Raw genomic sequence first — 19,393 nt, 5'->3', positions numbered from 1 at the left:
CCTGGGAACCCCTTGAAAGACCCCTGCTGGTCCCTGGACCCCAGTTTGGGAACCACTTATCCATAACATTTTGCTCTTACGTGCAAGCAGTTCATTTTTATTAAGTTGTAATTGTTAATTTAACTCATTTCAGTTCAATACAATGTACATGTTACAGTACAACAGTAACAATATCAAGAAATAACATTAAATACATGCATGCAGGGTTCGCAGCTATATACATTTGAAAAAATACTAAGGAGTTTGAGGGTTTTGTCAGCGTATCATTCGTGTGTAAGTGTTTATAATGTAGCAGTTATTATCCGCCTCCTGCTCAACTGCTGAAAATGCTACTTCCGGATTACCCGGAAGTAAGCAGAATTCCCAAAGATGGCGGAGCAAGGTCCGATGGCCATAGCGATGCGGCTACGAAATCAGCTACAGTCCGTCTACAAACTCGACCCGCTGCGGAACGAGGTGAGCGGCCGTTTTATTCGCGACTGTCCGCATTTGGTGGGGGCAAGCCGGGGCGAAACGGGAGTAGAAACGAGTTTAAAAGCGCTCGGTAACGGGAGATCCTTCTCGTCTCCGCGGCGGACGACTGATGGAGAGAGAGAGGGAGAGAGAGCGAGCGCTGTGAAACAAGCCGTGTTTGCGCATGCGTGTAAGCAGGGAGTCCACCCGTGTTGTTCTTTCAGAAGACTCGAACTGAGCGATCCAGCGTGCGAAAATCCTAGCAACTAAACTGCTTAGTCCGCTCATTCCATGCTACAAATGATCCATATTGGTCAATTTATCCGAAAGTTCGCGTATAGTTGAAACCGAACCGTTAAAGCACGCGAACTGAGACAGTACAGCTGCTGCGCTACTTGGTTTCTCGGCGTGTTGTCCAGTGAAGTAACGTTAGGTTAGCGTGCGCTGTTGCCGTAATTAAGTCTGTTTCACCGGACTGCTGTGTGTTGCGTTTGCAGTAAGATACACTTAAATCAGTTTTGTATGCCGTTAAAATTGCTATCTGTGTAGTTACTACTGTCTTAAGCAGCCAGAAGACAGGACTTGGTCCCGCCCCCGTCTATCTGTATCACCCCTACGCCTCCATTCAACCATCTTATCACAGTTTGATACTGTACTGATACCGGTGGCGAAATTCTCCTTTGTTTATCTCCCTCCACAGAGAGGTCAGAGGTCAGGGTCAGCCCCCCTGGAGATGGTGGGGGTTTGGCGGGGCAGGTGTTTGCGGCCACATGCTTGAGTGTGGTGTTTTTGACTAGCTGACCCTCTGCATTATGAATGAGAGCACCCTCTGATATTTATGTTCAATAGCGGACTCAATGGGAAATTAGTACAGAGGAAAAACCTGCAAAATTTGTGAATCCCAATCTTGAATCTCTGAAACGGGAGCCAAGCTGGACTGATAATTCAGACTTGTTGACTTGTTGACCAACCAGTTTTCCAGCCAAGCATTGCTGCAACTGATCCTCGGAGCTGCATTGAAGTGCAAAAATGCTGAAAATGAACCTGAAAATAATATTTCAATGGTTTGGGGATGTTTATTGGTGTCAAACATCTAGCAGTCATCATCACACAATGCATTTTTTTAAATGACAAACTAGCAATGGCAACTTTATGAAATGCAAATAATCTGTCAAGACCGTAAAACTGGAGGGGTCACACACAAAACTGGCTGTATTTCGTCAACTGTTTATCCAGTGTGCTTGAAAAATACCCAGAAAGTAAAGCAGACAGTTCTTAACTTCCCATTCAAAGTAGCGAGTGCACAGAATCCACCTGTCCACGTGTCGCTGTCCAAATACTCGTGGAGCTCACTGTTTATGGTTTGACTAACTCGTTTTATTGTGAAACTGTTGATCCCAAAGAAGGAGAAATTTTATCTTTTTGCTAACCCTCCTCCACAGGGAGGTCAGAGGTCAGGGTCAACTACAGAGCAGCGTCCGTGGAGCCGGTAGAGATTTAATGTCTTGTTCAAGGACCTTTCAGCAGTAACTTTCGAGAGCCAATATGCATATTTATAATAGTAGAAGAAACAGGAGCTCTTCATTCGCCATTTTCTGACTGTCATGTCATGTGTGAATACATTCTACACAGAAAGTTTGCAGATCGTATTAACAATTTGAATAGGGGAAACCACTAGCACTGCTGGAAAAGATAAAACAGCAGTAACTAAGAGTAACTAACCTCACACCTGGGAAGCTCCCAGGTGTGATGAATGTATCTAACTGCATGAATGTGAAGCTGGTTATTGCAGAAAAAGTGTTTAAAAGTAAAAGCCCACAACTTGTTCATGTTTGCAGGAGGAGGTCAAGTTGAAGATCAAGGACCTGAACGAACACATCGTCTGCTACCTTTGTGCGGGATACTTCATAGATGCCACAACTATTACAGAGTGTTTGCACACCTGTGAGTGTTAACTGCATCTGTCATGTATAATTTAACTTTGTGTTCCTGTTTTAATAATATGTGTAGGTCTGTGTTTTTCTGCCATTTTGTTAGCTTGGCAATGTTCAGCTGGATGTTGGCTTCAGGCTAATGAGAATTGTCTTTCTGCTCCTTGTACAGTTTGCAAAAGCTGTATTGTGAAATACTTGCAAACGAGCAAGTATTGTCCAATGTGCAACATCAAAATCCACGAAACGCAGCCTTTACTCAACCTCAAACTGGATCGAGTGATGCAAGACATCGTCTACAAACTGGTGCCTGGACTGCAAGAAAGTAAGTTAAAGTTTGAGTTCTCTTCATCAGTGTTATGATGAACAGATGTAGCCTTGTCCTGGACCTAAAAACCTGATCCGTAACAAATGTGAATGAGTAGTGGGGACTAAGGGTTCCCATAGCAGCCAATATTAGTGGATTCTGAGTAATTTAAGATAGAGTGAAAATGTTTTACCAAAATGAAATATTGCTTTAACAGCAATATAATCTCATTTTAGACAGTATTAAATGTTATAAACAACAGCATGCTTTTTAAATATTTAAACATTAGTCAAATAAAAGCTATGTTTTTTTTTTCTAACAGGTGAAGACAAAAGAATAAAGGAGTTTTATCAGTCACGTGGGCTAGAGAGAGTTATCCAACCCACTGGAGATGGTACGTTTTTGGAAATTACCAGTGTCTCTGAATATGATTGTATTCTGAGATTAAAGTGTTAATATGTCAGGTTGTTGTTTTTTGTTTTTAATTTGTACTTTTATTTTGAAATTCTAAACTTTATTTTTCCGCTCACTAGATGCTATGCCCGATTCGACAGGCTTACCGTACACTAGCTTCGACCATTCGAAAGCCCACTTCTACAGATACGACGAGCAGGTGTCGCTTTGTCTAGAAAGACAAAGGTAAGCTCTACTTCTGTTTGTGGAAGCATCTGAAAGTGATGTATGCATGTATTTCTATTTATTTATGTATTTATTGAAGCCGTTCTCAAATGTTAAAATTTGAATTCAGAAACCAGCTTACTACAAAACAGCTACTACAATACTTATGATTTAAGATTGGCAGTAATGTAAATGTAAATATGACCTCCTGGTGAATCTGTCAGAATTTCTGTTAAACCTCTCTAAAATCACATACTGCAAATCTGTTTGTTCTGTTTTGTCCATTCAGTTCATCGCTTGCTGGAAAAGATAAGACGAAACTTACTCTTCAGGTAAGCCACACAAACCAATAAACTCTCCTAGATGGGTTTTGTTGCATTCTGTAACAGTCTGTTTCAGTGCACAGTGAAATTGTTGAGCTGGTTACAGAGAATTTCAAAGCAACATGGCCCACAAGTTTGCGCAACCGTGAAAACATGTCTCCAGGGGCTCATTTTGAAGCCTTAATAAGTATTTTTCTACCCTTAACTGCTAAGCAAATACATGGCAAAATGGCATCTGCAGCAACAGCAGAAAACAGCATTTAGAGGTGGTTCCCCTGACCACTGATGAAGCCTTGCTGCTCAGTGTAGATGTGCAGAGAGGCAGGGATAAGTGGGACAAGTACGCCAGCGAGGCACACTCTCATCTCCCACTCTTTGTTTCCCCATCCAAACCACGCGTTTCTAGATAATGGGAAAACTGGAAGTATCTAAGAAAGTGTCTCTGTGTTTTCAAACATCTTCAACATGGAGACCCAAGACGTGTCACTTTTTGTTTATTAGCACTGACCTCTACGACTTGAGAGGACAACAAATGAAACAGAAAAACCCACCCGAAAAACTTTTCAGAGCCTTGTATTTCTGTTAAACGCAGTAAAATAGTAGTTGCATATAATTCATAGCCTTTGTTTTAAATTGCTTTGAGTACCAGATAATTCAAATACTGTAATGCCAGCTAAGTTGTCAATCTTGAAGCTGGCATTCAAATACTTTCCCTGTGAATGTCTGAACTTCCGGCACTCTCTGGAACATAAGGAGGCTAAAACAATCCAAAAAACCATGCTAAATACAAATTGACCCTCCGTCAGAATTTGATCTGAGCATAACTAAAGCACTAATGATGATGCTGATTTTCTTGTGTGATTGGTGATTTCACACTCACTGTTGCGTGGCATCATGAGTGTCTTATATTCCATTCCTTGTAGTATTTCCTGATGCCTGCTCATTCAAATTTACATCCTGGCAATTTTAAGTGCGCAGGTGTCAGAAAAATTGCCCACTAACCCATTTCAAACCCAGTAAACTGAAAAAAATGCAATTCCCTTGTGTGGCAGTAACTTTTTGACAGGCCCATTTATTAAGGGAAAGAAGAGTGTAACGAGCAAAGTGGGATTGAATACTGCCCAGGTCAGACAGAGTTAGGAGCTGGAACAAAGACCATTAAGGGGAAAATTTACTGAAGTGCACAGTATGTGTAAAAATCTACTGTGCTTATCAACACTACCCAACCAGGATCGTTACACCGACTGCAATGACTTGGGTCGACCAGCAGAGGGCACTCTTCCACTGTAAATGTGTAAGAGATGCTCTTCTGGTGCTGATGGATTCTCATCTAGTTGTGATTCAGCCAGAGATTTCAAATTTCCCTTAAGTGTAAAGAAGTTTTCTCTATCACAGCTTGTGAGAATTTTTCAAGATGTCACTCCCCAAGTTTGACCTCCAGTGAAAAGGGAAGTTTGATTGGGAGACAAGATCTTGTGCTTCTACTTACTTGAGCCAGACATGGTCATCTAAAACAGTGGTTCTCAACGTGGGGTCCGGGGACCACCAGGGGTCCTTGAGGGGGTTCCAGGGGGTCCCCAGTAAATTGATGAATTGTTAAACTTCACCATTATTTTATTTACAAGAAGTTAACACAATTAGAGAATGTAGAAGAATGACTGTTTTGATCATAGTTTCACTGTTATCTCTCTGCCTACAATACAGATAGTCATGGAAGTCTGGACAAAATCATATCTAACAATAAAAAATAGTCTCAGATTTGGGTTTTTAGAGAGAGAATCTCATTAAATGGGGGTCCGTGGCCCTAATGTGGACTAAATTAGGGGTCCTCGATATGAAAAAGGTTGAGAATCACTGATCTAAAAGGCCGGGATCTTGTGTTGTTGGGCCTTTTTTTTTTGTTATCTAATGAGGAGGACATATGAAGCTTGTACATAGTCATGGAGGTGGTTAGGAATCAGGATTTTTGGCTTTAGTAGTCTGGTTACTGCTGCAAATCTTGGGACATTATCATCCTTTTGACCACTGCATAAAGTTAATATGTAATGCAATGTTGTATACAATGTAAGCTTATGTAATGCTAACACGCATAACACCTACTCTGAGCTTGATATGCTGTTGCATTTCTTTTTGAACTACCACATGAACTAATAAAATACAAGGATGGCATTCACCGCCCGCCTAATAAAAAAAAAAAAAAGACATACACTGGGGGATCAGCTTGCTAAAGTATGCCACAATGTTATGGGTTTGATTCCGACTCTTAACCTCTGTTGCATGTCATTCCCTCTCTCTCTCCTTTACACCCATCACTCTCCACTGTTTACTGGAGCAGAAACTCTTTGAAAACCATCTTAAAGAGACTGTCCTACCTTGAGATGAGGGGGAAAAGAAAGGTGGTGCTGTGGGTGTTGAATATGTTTGAACTCGGCAGAGACAACAGTAGCCTGGGATTTTGTTTACCTTCCAGTTTCCCTTTGAAATTGCAGTATTGCCTCCCCTGTTGAAACATTGTGACCCCATTACTGGCATCCTGTTTTGATTCATTGGAAAGACTGACTAAGCTTCTGTTACAAGAACAGCATGTTGCAGTGCGTGACAGTGAATCCACGTAGGGAGCATGTTTGAATCTGTAAAAGGTTTGTTTACTCTGATAGTACGTGCAAACGTGGAAGAAATACAGACCGGTATTGTCAGTTATGATGAGCTATGAAAGTAGAAAGATGCTCATTATCTACGTCTAAGTCAAACTCTTCAAAAACCTGTGAATATGTCTAAAACTTCTGTGGTCAAAACAATTCTGGGTTGATACTTTAATAATAGAAAGGCCAGTGGATTTGAGGGGAACAGAAAGTCGGTTTTGGAAAAGTCATGGGGGGACATTTTGAAAGCTGAGATATTTCAATTCTAAAATTCTAAACGACAGTCAGTAGAAGGCGGCTTGGACTATCTACTGTTAACAACTAAAATGATGAGGCACTTGTTAGACAGGCTTTTGTTTTCTCTGCACATCCAAACCAAAATAAACTTGAATATTGTTTACAATCGATAAGAAAACTATCATAAAATATTTTCTGTGTATGTTCAAAGTGTCTGTTATCAACACTAAAACCTATAATACATTTGCTAACAGGATACAGCAATATTATGGGTACATTGTGCATGTTGTAGTTGTTTGCACAAACTGAAATATCCTACAATCACTTATTTGACAGGGCATTTGAGATAGCCAGGCAACTGTAAGAAACGCTAATATATGAGACCAGGCTTTATTATGGAGATAATACCTGGGAGGGTATGATTTACTGTGATTATGGTTATGATGGTGATGCCACTGGCTTCATGTACATGCACAGAGTAACACAGCTTTTGGCCATACTCCGGTTAAGGTCTTGCTCAGGTTAAACTGTTAACATGAAACCTGCTTTTATGTCTCCCAATAAATAAATTAACAGAATATTCCTGTCTACCTGTGGTGTCCAGTCCACAGATAGAACAGTCCGCCTGCAAAGTATGAAAAGTTATGGCTACCCTCTTTAACTGAGTAATAAGTTACTTCCAATACAGGGTAAAGAAATTATGATCTCCATAATGCTGTGCAAGTCTGAGTTTGCAGAGACAGTGAAAAGCAAAAGTAAAAGGAGTACAATGTTTCCATGCCACAGTAACCCATTTAACACTGGAGCAAGCCAAGCATCTTAACCAGGTTTCTTATAACCAGAGTTTGAGGTTAACCGGGTTATTCTGAGTTATGACATTTACATGCATCAACCAAAGAAACAGGGTACTTAAGTTTCTGCAAAGTAGTATACATGCCTAAGAAAGGAGAAAACAAGAAATATCGCTAACTAGCTCCCTGGTAGGCCACAAGAATGAGATCAGCAAACACAAACTTACAGCTAGTCATGCTTAATGACAATTGTCTGCATTGCTAGAACATGTCTTTTGACCAATCAGATTGCTTGGCTTAAGTTTTACATTTTGTTGCCTTGTCTTGTCTCTGCAGCAGAAGTTTGTTCGCTGTTCTGTCCGAGCGGAGGTGAGACACCTGCGGAAAGTGCTGTGTCATCGGCTAAACGTGGAGAAACACCAGGTCAGTCACTTACCCTCTCTGTTTATATGAGATTAGTACTTATACATATACACATTAGTACATATGTTAATTTCCCATTGGCCCATGCCATCAAGCACAAATTTGTGTTTTTGTGTGTAAAATGGCCATTGAGTTGTGTAATTCCACTCCCCTCGAAAGAAAAGATGCATATATCTTCATTGTATTGATTTTAGAAGAAAGTTAAGCACCAAAGCTAAAAATGTTTGCACTCATGGTACTCTTGCTTCTTGTACACACTGCGAGCGACTTGGTTGATGGGTCGCTCTACTCTGATCTGGTTGTGGGCGGGGCCAGATGCTCCGATTACATCTCTGTAGCAGTCTGCAGCTGCAACATTTTGTACAAGAAAAAGAAGCAAATGTATTTTTTGCTGCTCTGGTATTGCCTTTCATAACGTTCCAAATTTTTGATGAGTTGGGTTGGATGATAAATATATATACAAATAAAAAAAATTGAAAAAACTCAATAAAATGACTTAAGAGCTTACCATTGACCCCAACGATGGATGCAACGATTTTCCCAGCATCATTTTGGAGATGTTTATTCCTGTAGTCTTTCAATTAAAGCTGTAGAGAAGTGAGAAGGTGGAACTGAAACAAAATCACTTTGGTAGGGAAAAAGGAAGCGCATAAATCATCTGATTGGATGATGACTGTGAAAAGTTAAGATCTGGCCAAATTTTCTCGCCCAACAAGCTTGTTCAACCGCCCACACAGCAACCAGGGTTGACTTGCCCCGGTTGCTTCGCTTTGTAAGAAATGAAGAGATTTCCGGTGACTTGTTGATCATGTTGCTCGCTGTGTGTAAGCACAGCTAAAACGTCTTGGATTAAAGCTTCCCCCACATGACATACAGTATGTATGTTGTGATAATTGTGGTTAAACCTCATCCTCAACGTCATTGAATATATTTTATATTGGAGTTCCTGATGCATACTTTGACACCGGACCAAAACTTTGACCACTAATGTCACCAAGACAAATTCCCGTACATTTGTTTTTGGTGAACAAAGTGTTTCTGATTTCTTTTACTAACAGTCAACAGGTTACAGCAGTAAAAACAATAACTGGCTGTCTTGTCGGATTGCCCTTCACATCTCTTTGTGTGGTCTCTGTCGATTCCTATAGGTCCAGATGTTGTTCAATAATGAGTCTCTGCCCGATCACATGACCATGAAGCGGTTATGGCTCTCGTACTGGTTTGGCAAGGTACGGTACAGCCACTCTCAAGTGGCGCCAACAGATTTCATACATTCCTTCACACTTGAAGGGCTTTTCTTTTGTTCTCCAGTTCATTTGGGAAAAATCAGGAGAAAGGTCACTGTGGATGTTGTGTAATGTCAAAGAGAAATTCTCAGTCATAACTTGGAAGAAAAGCCAATTCATTGTATTCTACTGTTGTACTCATCGTTAAGTCGCTTTGGACAAGAGCTTAATGCCTGAAGTGTATATGGAAGATGTAAAAGTAATGATGGAATGAAAAAATAATTAACTTTTATTAATTGACCAGTATACAAGATGTTAATCATGCAATGAAGTTATCTAAATGTTTAAATATCAAGTATAATTAGTATTTTTTGTCCCCCAGGCTCAACCGTTAGTCCTTCACTACACCATCAAAGACAAAAGGACAAGATAGGACACGTCTTCAGTCCATGGACGCTGTACATATTTTGTACAATATATATTCTATTTTAATAGTGTTTGTGTACATATACTTATTTTCCTTGTTTTGTATTTTTGAGAATAAATTTGAAATGGGAAAAATAATATTGTGCTTTGTATTTAAATGTTCAGGATATGCTCTTGTCAACATAAAAATATGAAAAGGAAGGAGAGAACAAGACGACGAATCATATTTTAAATGTACAAACACCTAGATGGCAAATAAGTTTGAATTCTACACCATTTCTTCATATTGTAAGTTATGTATAATATGACAGACAAATGGCGGATGGTAGTGATGATCTCTTCTTGTACAGCATTCCTGAGGATAGGCTCATAACAATTTATCTTGGTTTCTTATACTCCAAATTGGTATTCAATGCAGTTTTATTTCATCATAACTTCATTTTAATGCCTCAATAGGTTCCTGTCTACTTTGGAATTAATTTTATGTAGCCTAGGTCTTACATCAACAGCCTCCCTAATAATTAGGAGTTAATTGTTTGTTTTTAGTATAAACATTAATATATTTTTTCTGGTATGAATATGTAAAGGAGCGTGATTTGATGCAATCAATTATCCATGTAAGTAGACGTTCAATGCAGTGACTCGCTCTGCAAAACCACACAAGTAAAGCTTGTGTTCGGTGTATTTATGTTAATTTTGGGGCAAAACCAGTTAAGTACTGAGGATAAATCTATCCAAAATCTTGTTATTTCTCAGGTATATACTCCCAAGTCGCCTGTTTGCCTAAATTGGATATTAAATTTGTCAAAGGTAATCATATTTTATATTTTATCTCAAATAAAAAGGTATACTTAAGGTTTCTGCCTTTGAAAACTAAAAGCAAAATCCCTTTCTCAGGCCAACTTGAACTCCAACACATTCTCACAACAACGGTCATAGAAATATAAACAAAAGCCTGCTTATAGGTTGCGTTAGTTAAAACATTTGAGTTAGTGTCTTTTTATTTTGGTCTGTCTGTTGTCTGAACCTGGAAAGACCTGTTGTGGAGCTCTTTTTTTTTTCAAAATTTCTCGATTTAAGCAGCATAGTTTTCATCACAGGATGTAAAAGCAACTAGACTAACCAGCATTCCAATTAATATTTAACATTTTCATGTGTGATAAGATTTCGTTGCAAATTTAGATTGTGGTGAAATTCCTGAATTAAGAGTTTTGTCAGTGGCGTACTGTAAAATCCTCATTATAAATTCTTGACAAGGATTGCAACTTTGAGCTCAATTCAAGAAATGTGCAAAAAAACTTTTGGTGTCCATCCAGACCAAGAGACTTCTTTGTCTTAGAAGCATTTAACAGACAAAATGTGGATCAGCCAGTTTTTCTTCAACTAACCGACTCCATTCTGCCACCCAGATCGGCACTAGGTGGCACACTTGACCCTTTTCAGGCACGTGGGGGAAAGAGACAAGCTCTGATGTGTGTGTGATCTTGTCCAAAGTGGAAAGACAGATTCTGATAACCTGACATTGTCTGATAATTTACAAGGCTTGTATGTTATTCATTATTTAGTCTTTCTAAGAAGGCCTGTATAGCCTGTGCTGCAGCAGCAGCCAGAAAATTTCACACTTTCCTTTACAATAGCCTCACTGTGTTAACCTATGGAAAAATACTGTCAGTACACAGTAATACAGTACATGTACTTAATGAAATTATGATAAAATTGGGATAGAATTTTGTGTAGATTAAGCAGCTGGTTGCACTAACACAATGCTAACACTATTATTAATGTGTATTTATGATGCTGTCATACGATGGAAAACAGCAGTAGAGGCTTTTTATGCGTCTTAAAGGTCAAAGGTTAGAACTACAGTTTAGATTTCATATCAACAGAGATTATACCCACAGATGTTTTAAAATTATAAATATTCAACTTCTGGACCAATAATATACTTTGAGGGGTAAGAGTGAAACACTGAATTTTACCATGCCTACAGCTGTTTGGCTTTGTAGGGCAGAAGACTTTTCAGGTTAGACTGGAGTAAGGCCACTAAAGTGAAGTATTGCCAGACTTTCTCACAGCTGAGAGAGAGAGGGAGAGAGAGAGAGAGAGAGAGATCCCATATAGTTTTGTGTTGGAATTTTTTGAAGTGCTGTTTTCAAAATCCCATTTCTGATTCCCTCAGAGAGGAGAGTTTCTTTTCTCCAAATAACCTCCAAATAACATCTTCAAGTTCCCAAATCAGGCCCCTGTGGCCACGTGTCTAAATGAAGAATAATATGAACCCAGTGAAGAGCAAGAGACTGCACACCAGTCAGCAGAACACACACACACACACACACAACACACACATCATGCCCTCCCCCCCCCCCCCCCCTCTGGGCCACCCTTATAAAGCCTGAACATGTCCCTTCGGGGTTCTCTCCTATGTTGGAAAAACAATAATCCCCTTAAGCTGTGACCTTTAGGCAGAAATGAAGCGTTCAAGTGGCTGTTGGAGCATCGTTCAGATCGCACCTCGCCTCTCCTGGCACCTCTGGGCTTTGATTTCCCGTTATTATACACTGGAGATATGTGGGCATGCGCAGAGGGCCCACACAGCTACAGTACAAGGGAACGGTGCTGCCATTCACCTGTCTGACTGTGAACAGGAGCGTGTTAGACTGTTTGGTGGAGGATTTATGATGTGAAGCAGTTTGAGATTTCAGTTTTTTTTCCTTAACAAGGGAAACAAAGTCAACCCAAGCTCAGGAATATAGATGTGATTGAGAAAAAACAATCCATTGTGGACAGTTCATAAAACCTAGAATAAATTAGCTTCTAGATTAATTTGTGAGTAATAATAATATTAATAATAATGCATTTGTTAAACACATGTGCACATACACACACATTTATAAGACTTAAGCCTAAAATGTATTAGGCTACTATTGACCAAATCAATAGAAATCTACAAACCCAACAACCCATCTATAAACCTATAGAGGAGATTTAAACACATCCTGTCCTTCTGAATGTGTTTGTCACTTATATTTGTTTTATTTTAAAAAGCTAAATTAACCCTATAAAATATAAGTTGTCTGATGTAATGATCTTACCCTGTAGTAATCCTACAATACAAATATTAGAAGGATAATATAAAGTAAGTCCCTATAGGAATGTTATAGGAATATTAGCAGATACAAAAAATACCATAAAGTCACTATAACCACTGCTGAGTACAACATTAAACAATAGATAAATAATAGGCTAGATAAGGTCAGTATAAACTCGGTGTTCATTTCCACAGATACACTATTAGTGTCTATAGGAATATTATAGGGATATAATACCACAGAAACACTATTAAGTCCATATAGGAATATTATAGAAATATTATAGTGATACCATAGGAGATAAAAACACCATAAAGGATTAATTAGCTATAATACTTGTTATAGAGACATTATAAGTCCCTATAGGAATATTATAGGAGTATTATAGTGATGTTATCTGTTGGATCAGGGGGTTAACCAGGCTGAGGGCTTCACCCATTTGTCTACTGACTTTTATTTAAGGCTCCATCCACTGTGTTGTTCCTGCTGCCAGTTCAGAGTGGCTCCATAATAAAAGGCCTACTTGACTTTTCAACCTCCACGATTCCAGGCGATTACATCAATTGTGTGCGCCAGTCTCCCCGCTGCACTGCAAAAAACATGTCCGTCCTAACAAGTACTTAAGTCTCACGTTGTCATACTCTGTCTTAAAATCTTAATTTTCTTAAAGTACGTTTTATAATAATAAGAACTATTATTCTGGCAGTAGAAAGGGAGATAACTCAATTTGTTCCCACTGCAGTTTCAGGAATTATCCAGAAGAAAGTGTCAAAATCATGAAACGAGTCCACTGGTGTCAAAAAATGATATTTGTTTCAGGAAATTGGTGGAACTGGTGATTTGCATTGGAAATTGGTTAAATTATCTCACTGTTTTTGTTTTGTTTTTTTAAATAAGATTTTAAGACTCAATATTAGAGAGAGAGAGAGAGAGAGAGAGAGAGCGAGAGAGAGAGAGAGAGAGAGAGAGAGAGAGAGAGAGAGAGAGAGAAATGCCACAAATTAGAAGGACATACTTTTGGCTTTTAGAAGTGCTGTGCTCACAAACAAACTTGGCAGAATAAAGTGGATTATTCCTCTAGGATCAAGAAAATGACATTTGGGTCAAGAAATTACTGGAATTTTGATTTGCATTAGAAAAGAGTGAAACTACCTCAGCTGTTTTAGGAAAAATACGATTTTAAGACTCCATATTGGAGAGAAAGAGTGACATCCCACATAGGCTGAAAAGTTTTGATTTTTTTTTTTTCTTCAATAACATTGACACCATCTTCGAGTTATGAGGCTTTGGCCATTTCCTAAATAATAAATAATACGAGGCCAGGTTTCTAAATGAGGAATAAAATGAACTGCACATCGATTATTAACTGACTTATTGATATTTTTTGCAGTGTGCGCACAGAAACAACAAAAATAAAGAATTCACGAACCAAGCTGATTTCAATTAAAAACGAGTGAAATTATCTGACTTGTTTTAGGATAAATAAGATGTTAAGACTCTGTACTAATTGTTAAAGTGGATATTTTTTGCAGTGTGCGCACAAGACGCCGCCCCTCCTCCTCCTTCCCCTCTTGATCCCGTTACAGAACTGTTGCAAATGGTCGGAGAGCAGCAGCACGTCCTATTTCCACTGCCTCCTATTGAGGCTTATTCATTAGGATCCTCACACTAACCCATTTGCTATTCATGGGAGACTTTTTTCTCCTTTTTTTTTTTTTTTACTCCAAACAAACCCGAGTCAAGAGTGGCAGATGCGTGCCATTATTGCCCACGGCTCGGTGAAAACTGTTTTATGTAAGGCAAAGGCGGGTTAACCTAATCAATCATGTCGACTAGTTGTGTTAAGGACAATTCATAGGAAGAAAAAAGAAAAAAAAACATATGGCGCAGGGGTGGGAGCAGACCCGGACCTTCTTGTGACAAGATGTATTCAAACCGGGGAGAAAGAATGGGAATAAAGCCGGTAGACGGCTGCTAATTGAAGTCAAGGCACTTAAAGGCTGAAAGACGAGCTCATTATTCACAAGTCCGAGTTTTACCAGGCAGAGCGGATTTTTTACACATTTCCAGCCGGTGACATGTTTCCTTTTAGAGCATTTTTTTTTGTTGCAGTTATATATTTTCTCATCGTACCCTATAAGGAAAAAAACACACGGCTTTAATACTCCTGTAATATTTCTACAGGGACTTACAGTGTGTCTGTGGTATTGAATTATGAACTTAAAATGACCATTTTCTCCTATGGCATTCCTATAATATTCTTATAATATTCCTAGAGAGATTTATAGTTTTTTGTGGTATCCAGTAGTAAGTTCACAGTGACATTTTCTTCTATAATATTCCTAAGGGGGCTTAGAGTGTCTGTGGCTACTGAATTATGAATTTTTAATGAGCCTTCCTCCTATGGCATTCCTATAATATTCCAATAATATTCCTATAGGGCTTTATAGTTTCCTATACCCATAAGTGACCTTTGCTCCTATAGTATTCGTATAATATACCTATAGGGACTGTCCAGTGTGTCTGTGGTACTCAATAGGGAGTTTAACGTGACCTTTCTTTATTTTATAGATTATTTTTTTTTTATCTCTTATGGTATCGCCATAATATTCCTATAATATTCCTATAGGGAATTATAAAATATTTCCATAGCATCCTCCTAAATTGTATTTTAGGATTATTATTGTTTTCTCAGTTTTCTCCACAACAACACATCGAATCGCCTCCAAAGCTTCTTGAAATATCATATACCCTTTATTTACATAGATGCTGATTAAATAGGATGTTACAATAAAATTATCGCATAGGATGTTTAATCTATATACATAACTCAGAGCGTGTAAAAGTTGACGATGTGCTCGTTTGCAGTCGGACATTAATAGTGATGCTTCCTTCCTCGCATGGCGAATCGGCCTGCATGCTCGCAGAAACACTTTTCGCTGTAAAAATGCAAAATAACTTTTACATTTAAGATGGGACGGACTGACACATCGATCCCGGGTTTAGTCTCTGCCGTGTTGACGTGGAACACGGGCTGTGCAGGTGATAAACAAGGGGAAAGGGTTTAATTTAAATATTTGGCAAATCCCAATCCTTTAACAGCTGGAGGAATAAGGATAAATGGCAAAACAAAATAATTGCACAACTTTCCCCACCAACCCAAACAAAAACAAAAAAACTAACATGAAATATTAAAATGTATACACAATTTGCAGTCTTCCTGTACCATAACAGTTCGGTCTGTCTGATGGGAAAGCAGATGTATTCCTCAAATATTTCGGTGAAACTGAAAAACAGACAGACTGAAGGCTTTACAAGTCCGATTAATAAATTAAAATGGAGAAAAGGAGGAAGAGGAGGAGGAGAGAAAAAAAACTTTCCTTAAACGTTTATATATATTCTCCTTTTTGTCAATATCCGTGCAAAAGTTTGGGAAGAAAAATGCCCCCTTTTTTTCTTCTTTTATTTTTTTTTCTTTTTGTCGTTGTTTATGAAAACCACAGGCTCCTACTCTACTGTCAATCGTCCACCTCGATTTCCTCGTCCTCCTCCGAGAATTCATCCGTGGTTTGGTCTCTGGACGAGGAGGGGGACTGTGGGAAAGCCCGGTGTCCTTGGGAAGACGGGGAGACGCTGGGCGACCTGGCCCCGGGCCCCCCTCCGCCCTGCGGCTCCTCAATGTCATCCATGTTGACGAGCTTCTGGAGGGTCTGGGGAGGGATTTTCTTCAGGGACTCCACGTCCGCTTTCATCTCCTCCAGGTCCCTCTTGAGTTTGGCCCTCCGGTTCTGAAACCAGGTGATGACCTGCGCGTTGGAGAGACCCAGCTGTTGCGCAATCTGGTCGCGGTCGGCCGGAGAAAGGTACTTCTGGTACAAAAACCTCTTCTCCAGTTCGTAAATCTGGTGGTTCGTGAAAGCCGTCCGCGACTTTCTCCTCTTTTTCGACGTCTGCCTCTGTCCGAAAGAGTTTAGATGCTCGCGACCTTGGAGGAGTGGGGGGGAAGAAAAGAGGAATGAAACAGCCGCAAGGGTCACTTTCCCCCTTTACAACAGCAACAGAGGGCACACACTGCAAAAAATAGGCCCGTCCGCTGAGTTTACAAGCTTGTGTTTTGTTTTTCTTAGAGCAAGTGAAAATATCTGCCAGTAGAGTGAGATAATTTCACTGGATTCCAACTGCAAATCGACTTGTTTAAAGAATTTTGTTGAATCAAGTGACAATATCTTGGTACTAGAACTTATTTCAAGGTATTGACACTGTTGTCACAAAAAGGTGAAACAACTGCACTGGAAACAAGTGAAATTATCTCCCTCCTATTAGCAGATTTCACACCTTATTTTAAGAAAAACAAGACATTTTGCAGCGTAACAGAGCAAATTATAAGTGTCTCTAACATTAAAGAGTCATTTAAGCTTCTGTGTCAGTCTGTCCAGTTTTATCCCACAGCTAGCCTTCATACAGGAGGCCATAATGGCTGATTGACTTTTTGACAGTAACATGAAGCATACATAGTAGTTTTGGCGATTTGGACAACATGTATGTGTAAATGTCGCCCTTTTCCTCGTTAAACAGTATATTGTATTCTCTCCATATTCCCATACAGCTTCCTTATATTCGTGGCCACGCTTAACCAAGTCAAAACAAAACAAACTAGCATTGATCCCAGCTTGTTAGACCGAATATTATTGCACTTCCTTTCTTTACAAAACAGTTGCGCAGCTATTCAGTCTACGTGATAATTGTCAAATAAGATATGAATACGCTGAATGTGAATCTTTACCTTCTGCTGCCTGTATAACGCTGACTTCCAGACCTTTAAATGTTTTGCTGGCCAGCTCCTCCAGCGCGCACAGCGGTGAGGAAGGAGTGGTGATCCCGTTCCTCGCCGAGTTGGAGCCCGTTACTTTCTCCAGCACTCGCGGCGGGCAGATACTCGCGACCGATTTCTTAACCGAGGGTTTGTTCAGGATATCCTCAATGCTGAACGGCGTTAAAGGCTTGTTGGAGTTGGCCGGCGGTGGCAGCTGGTCCAACGGAGCCCGTCTCCTCTCTTCGCTGCTGGACTGCAACACAGAGCCTGCCTTCATGTCTTTACTGGAGGTCATCGCAGTCCCAAAGAATCACTGCTGGCTCGAAAAGTTGATTATTTCATTCAAAAGGTTGTTGTAAGCGTCCACAAGTGCTCGGCGCTTCTCGTAGACCCCCTTATTTTGCCACTTTAAACCGAATGCCGCAACTTAGCTCGCCTGTGAGGTTTTCTCCAGAATAACCATGCTTCGGGCGTAGTTGTAAAGGCAGCCGGATTGTATTCCCCTCAGAGAGCCGCAGCTCCTCTGGCAAACTCCATGTAGATCTTTAGGAAGTATAACAGCTCGACTGGAGGGGGGTGAATCCCTGCAAGGGAAAAAAAGCTGTCTCAAGGAGCGAGAAAAAGAAAGAGACTGCTAACGAGTTATTGTTGATTGGGCGAAGTTCAATTAGAGAAACACTACACTACTTGCTGACCCGCTGCTGCGTCTTAAAGGGCCGGACCATAATAACTAATTGGACGTGGGGAATAGGAGGAGTCTGTTGCTGCCGAGCAGAAAGATGCCTTGAAATGTTTATGCATCTGTTTCCCTCTGCCGGTGTATTCTTCTAGAAAGGGAGAGTTGATGGCCATTAAAGTGCTGCCACCAGCATCCTTGCATTATGGAAAAGTTTTGAGGAACACCGAGCCAACAACGGTCTCCAGCCGTGATATTCATTTTGTCATTTTCGTGCGTAATTACGCATAGTGCGTCATGCGTAATATGCGCATTAGGCATTGTGGTGCACGGGAATTTGACTGAAAAACAGCCATAATGAGAATTTTTATGGACCTAATTTTGAAGTAACCACCTTTGATCAAAGTAATTTGCCTGCAAGTAAACAGAAGTGTTTCAGGTTAACTCGTTATGTCCAACATGACAGGTGGTGGATTTATGTTTCCTTATGACAACAGATGAATAACCTGCTACTACTTTGAAAAAAACAAAAAACAAAAAACAGTCTATTAATAACGGCAGTGAAGCCCGTGTTGATTTTCAAATCACTTCAATAAATACCTGGAGGGAAAAAAAGCTTGGAAGGATCATTGCTGAGACAGAAGCTGAGATCTGAGAAGCAAAAAATAAAGAAAAAAAACGATCCGCTTTCAAAATAAACTTGTATTGAACTTGTTTACGCCGTTATTATTTTTCCTTAGTAAATTACCCGCGCGTGACATTATAAATATGACCTGGTAAGATCTGGGTTACAGTGTAATTTAATGCAATAGCGCGAAGTAACCGGCTGATAAAGGTGACGCCGTGATGTGGCTCGGAGTCTCGCGGACTGGGCGAGAGATTTGTCACGATGGCATTTCCACTTTGGTTATGTGAATTTTACTGAAGGAGGTTTAGGATGCAAAGAGCGGATTAGAGACAGAAAAACGGGGACGAGCTGGACGCCGAGCGGAGCAGCAGGTAGGTCCGTGCAGAGGAAACACACCTTGTGCTCTTTTATCCTGTGACATTTAACAGATTGAGCTGTAATCGCCGCTTGGGTCTTATTATTCGTTTTAATGCGTTTTGAAGATTATACATAACCTGTAGGCAGAACGAAATATTCTGCATTTTACTGGTATGACTAGAATTTTAAAAAGGCGTGAAATATTTTAAGAATGGCTGTGTGGTTAACATCCTTCAAAACACCTGAGGTGAAAATATCAACACCTTACACGAGAAGCAGCAGCCATCTAGACATTTTTTCTACTAATTAGAACAACAATCTTAAAATAAACAATTTAAACTATGCTTTATTTTTTTATTTTAGCAGCTGTTTTACTGGCATTACGCGACACTATATAGGTGACCAACTGGCGATATGGGCCTGAAGTGAAATAAAACAAACACTGTGGTCTTA

The 19,393-nt window shown here is 39.8% G+C and overlaps 2 protein-coding genes across 3 annotated transcripts; one reads left to right on the top strand and one right to left on the bottom strand.

Annotated features, from left to right (window-relative positions):
- Positions 1–369: 369 nt before the first annotated feature.
- pcgf1 (polycomb group ring finger 1) lies at positions 370–9,502 on the top strand. Of its 2 annotated transcripts, none has more exons than XM_071535311.1 (9): positions 370–456; positions 2,292–2,397; positions 2,557–2,709; positions 3,014–3,085; positions 3,225–3,330; positions 3,599–3,641; positions 7,642–7,725; positions 8,874–8,954; positions 9,334–9,502. In XM_071535311.1, exons 1-9 carry the CDS (start codon positions 370–372, stop codon positions 9,382–9,384), a joined length of 783 nt encoding a protein of 260 aa, XP_071391412.1. In that variant the 3' UTR covers positions 9,385–9,502. The 2 variants fall into 2 exon arrangements, with proteins under 2 accessions (XP_071391412.1, XP_071391411.1); XM_071535310.1 differs by having other exon boundaries at positions 7,639–7,725.
- Positions 9,503–15,984: 6,482 nt separating this feature from the next.
- Positions 15,985–17,574, bottom strand: lbx2 (ladybird homeobox 2). The gene is made up of 2 exons (XM_071535312.1): positions 17,250–17,574; positions 15,985–16,451 (listed from the first exon to the last, which is right to left on the bottom strand). The coding sequence occupies exons 1-2, from the start codon at positions 17,572–17,574 to the stop codon at positions 15,985–15,987; spliced, it is 792 nt and encodes a 263-aa protein (XP_071391413.1).
- Positions 17,575–19,393: the final 1,819 nt, after the last annotated feature.

The sequence above is a fragment of the Centroberyx affinis genome, unplaced genomic scaffold, assembly GCF_046629955.1.
Source record: "Centroberyx affinis isolate AG114_WGS23_722 - 3 ecotype Tasmania unplaced genomic scaffold, CSIRO-AGI_Caff_v1 ptg002687l_1, whole genome shotgun sequence".
NCBI classification, from domain to species: domain Eukaryota; kingdom Metazoa; phylum Chordata; class Actinopteri; order Beryciformes; family Berycidae; genus Centroberyx; species Centroberyx affinis.
This window is presented reverse-complemented; position numbering and strand designations above follow the sequence as displayed.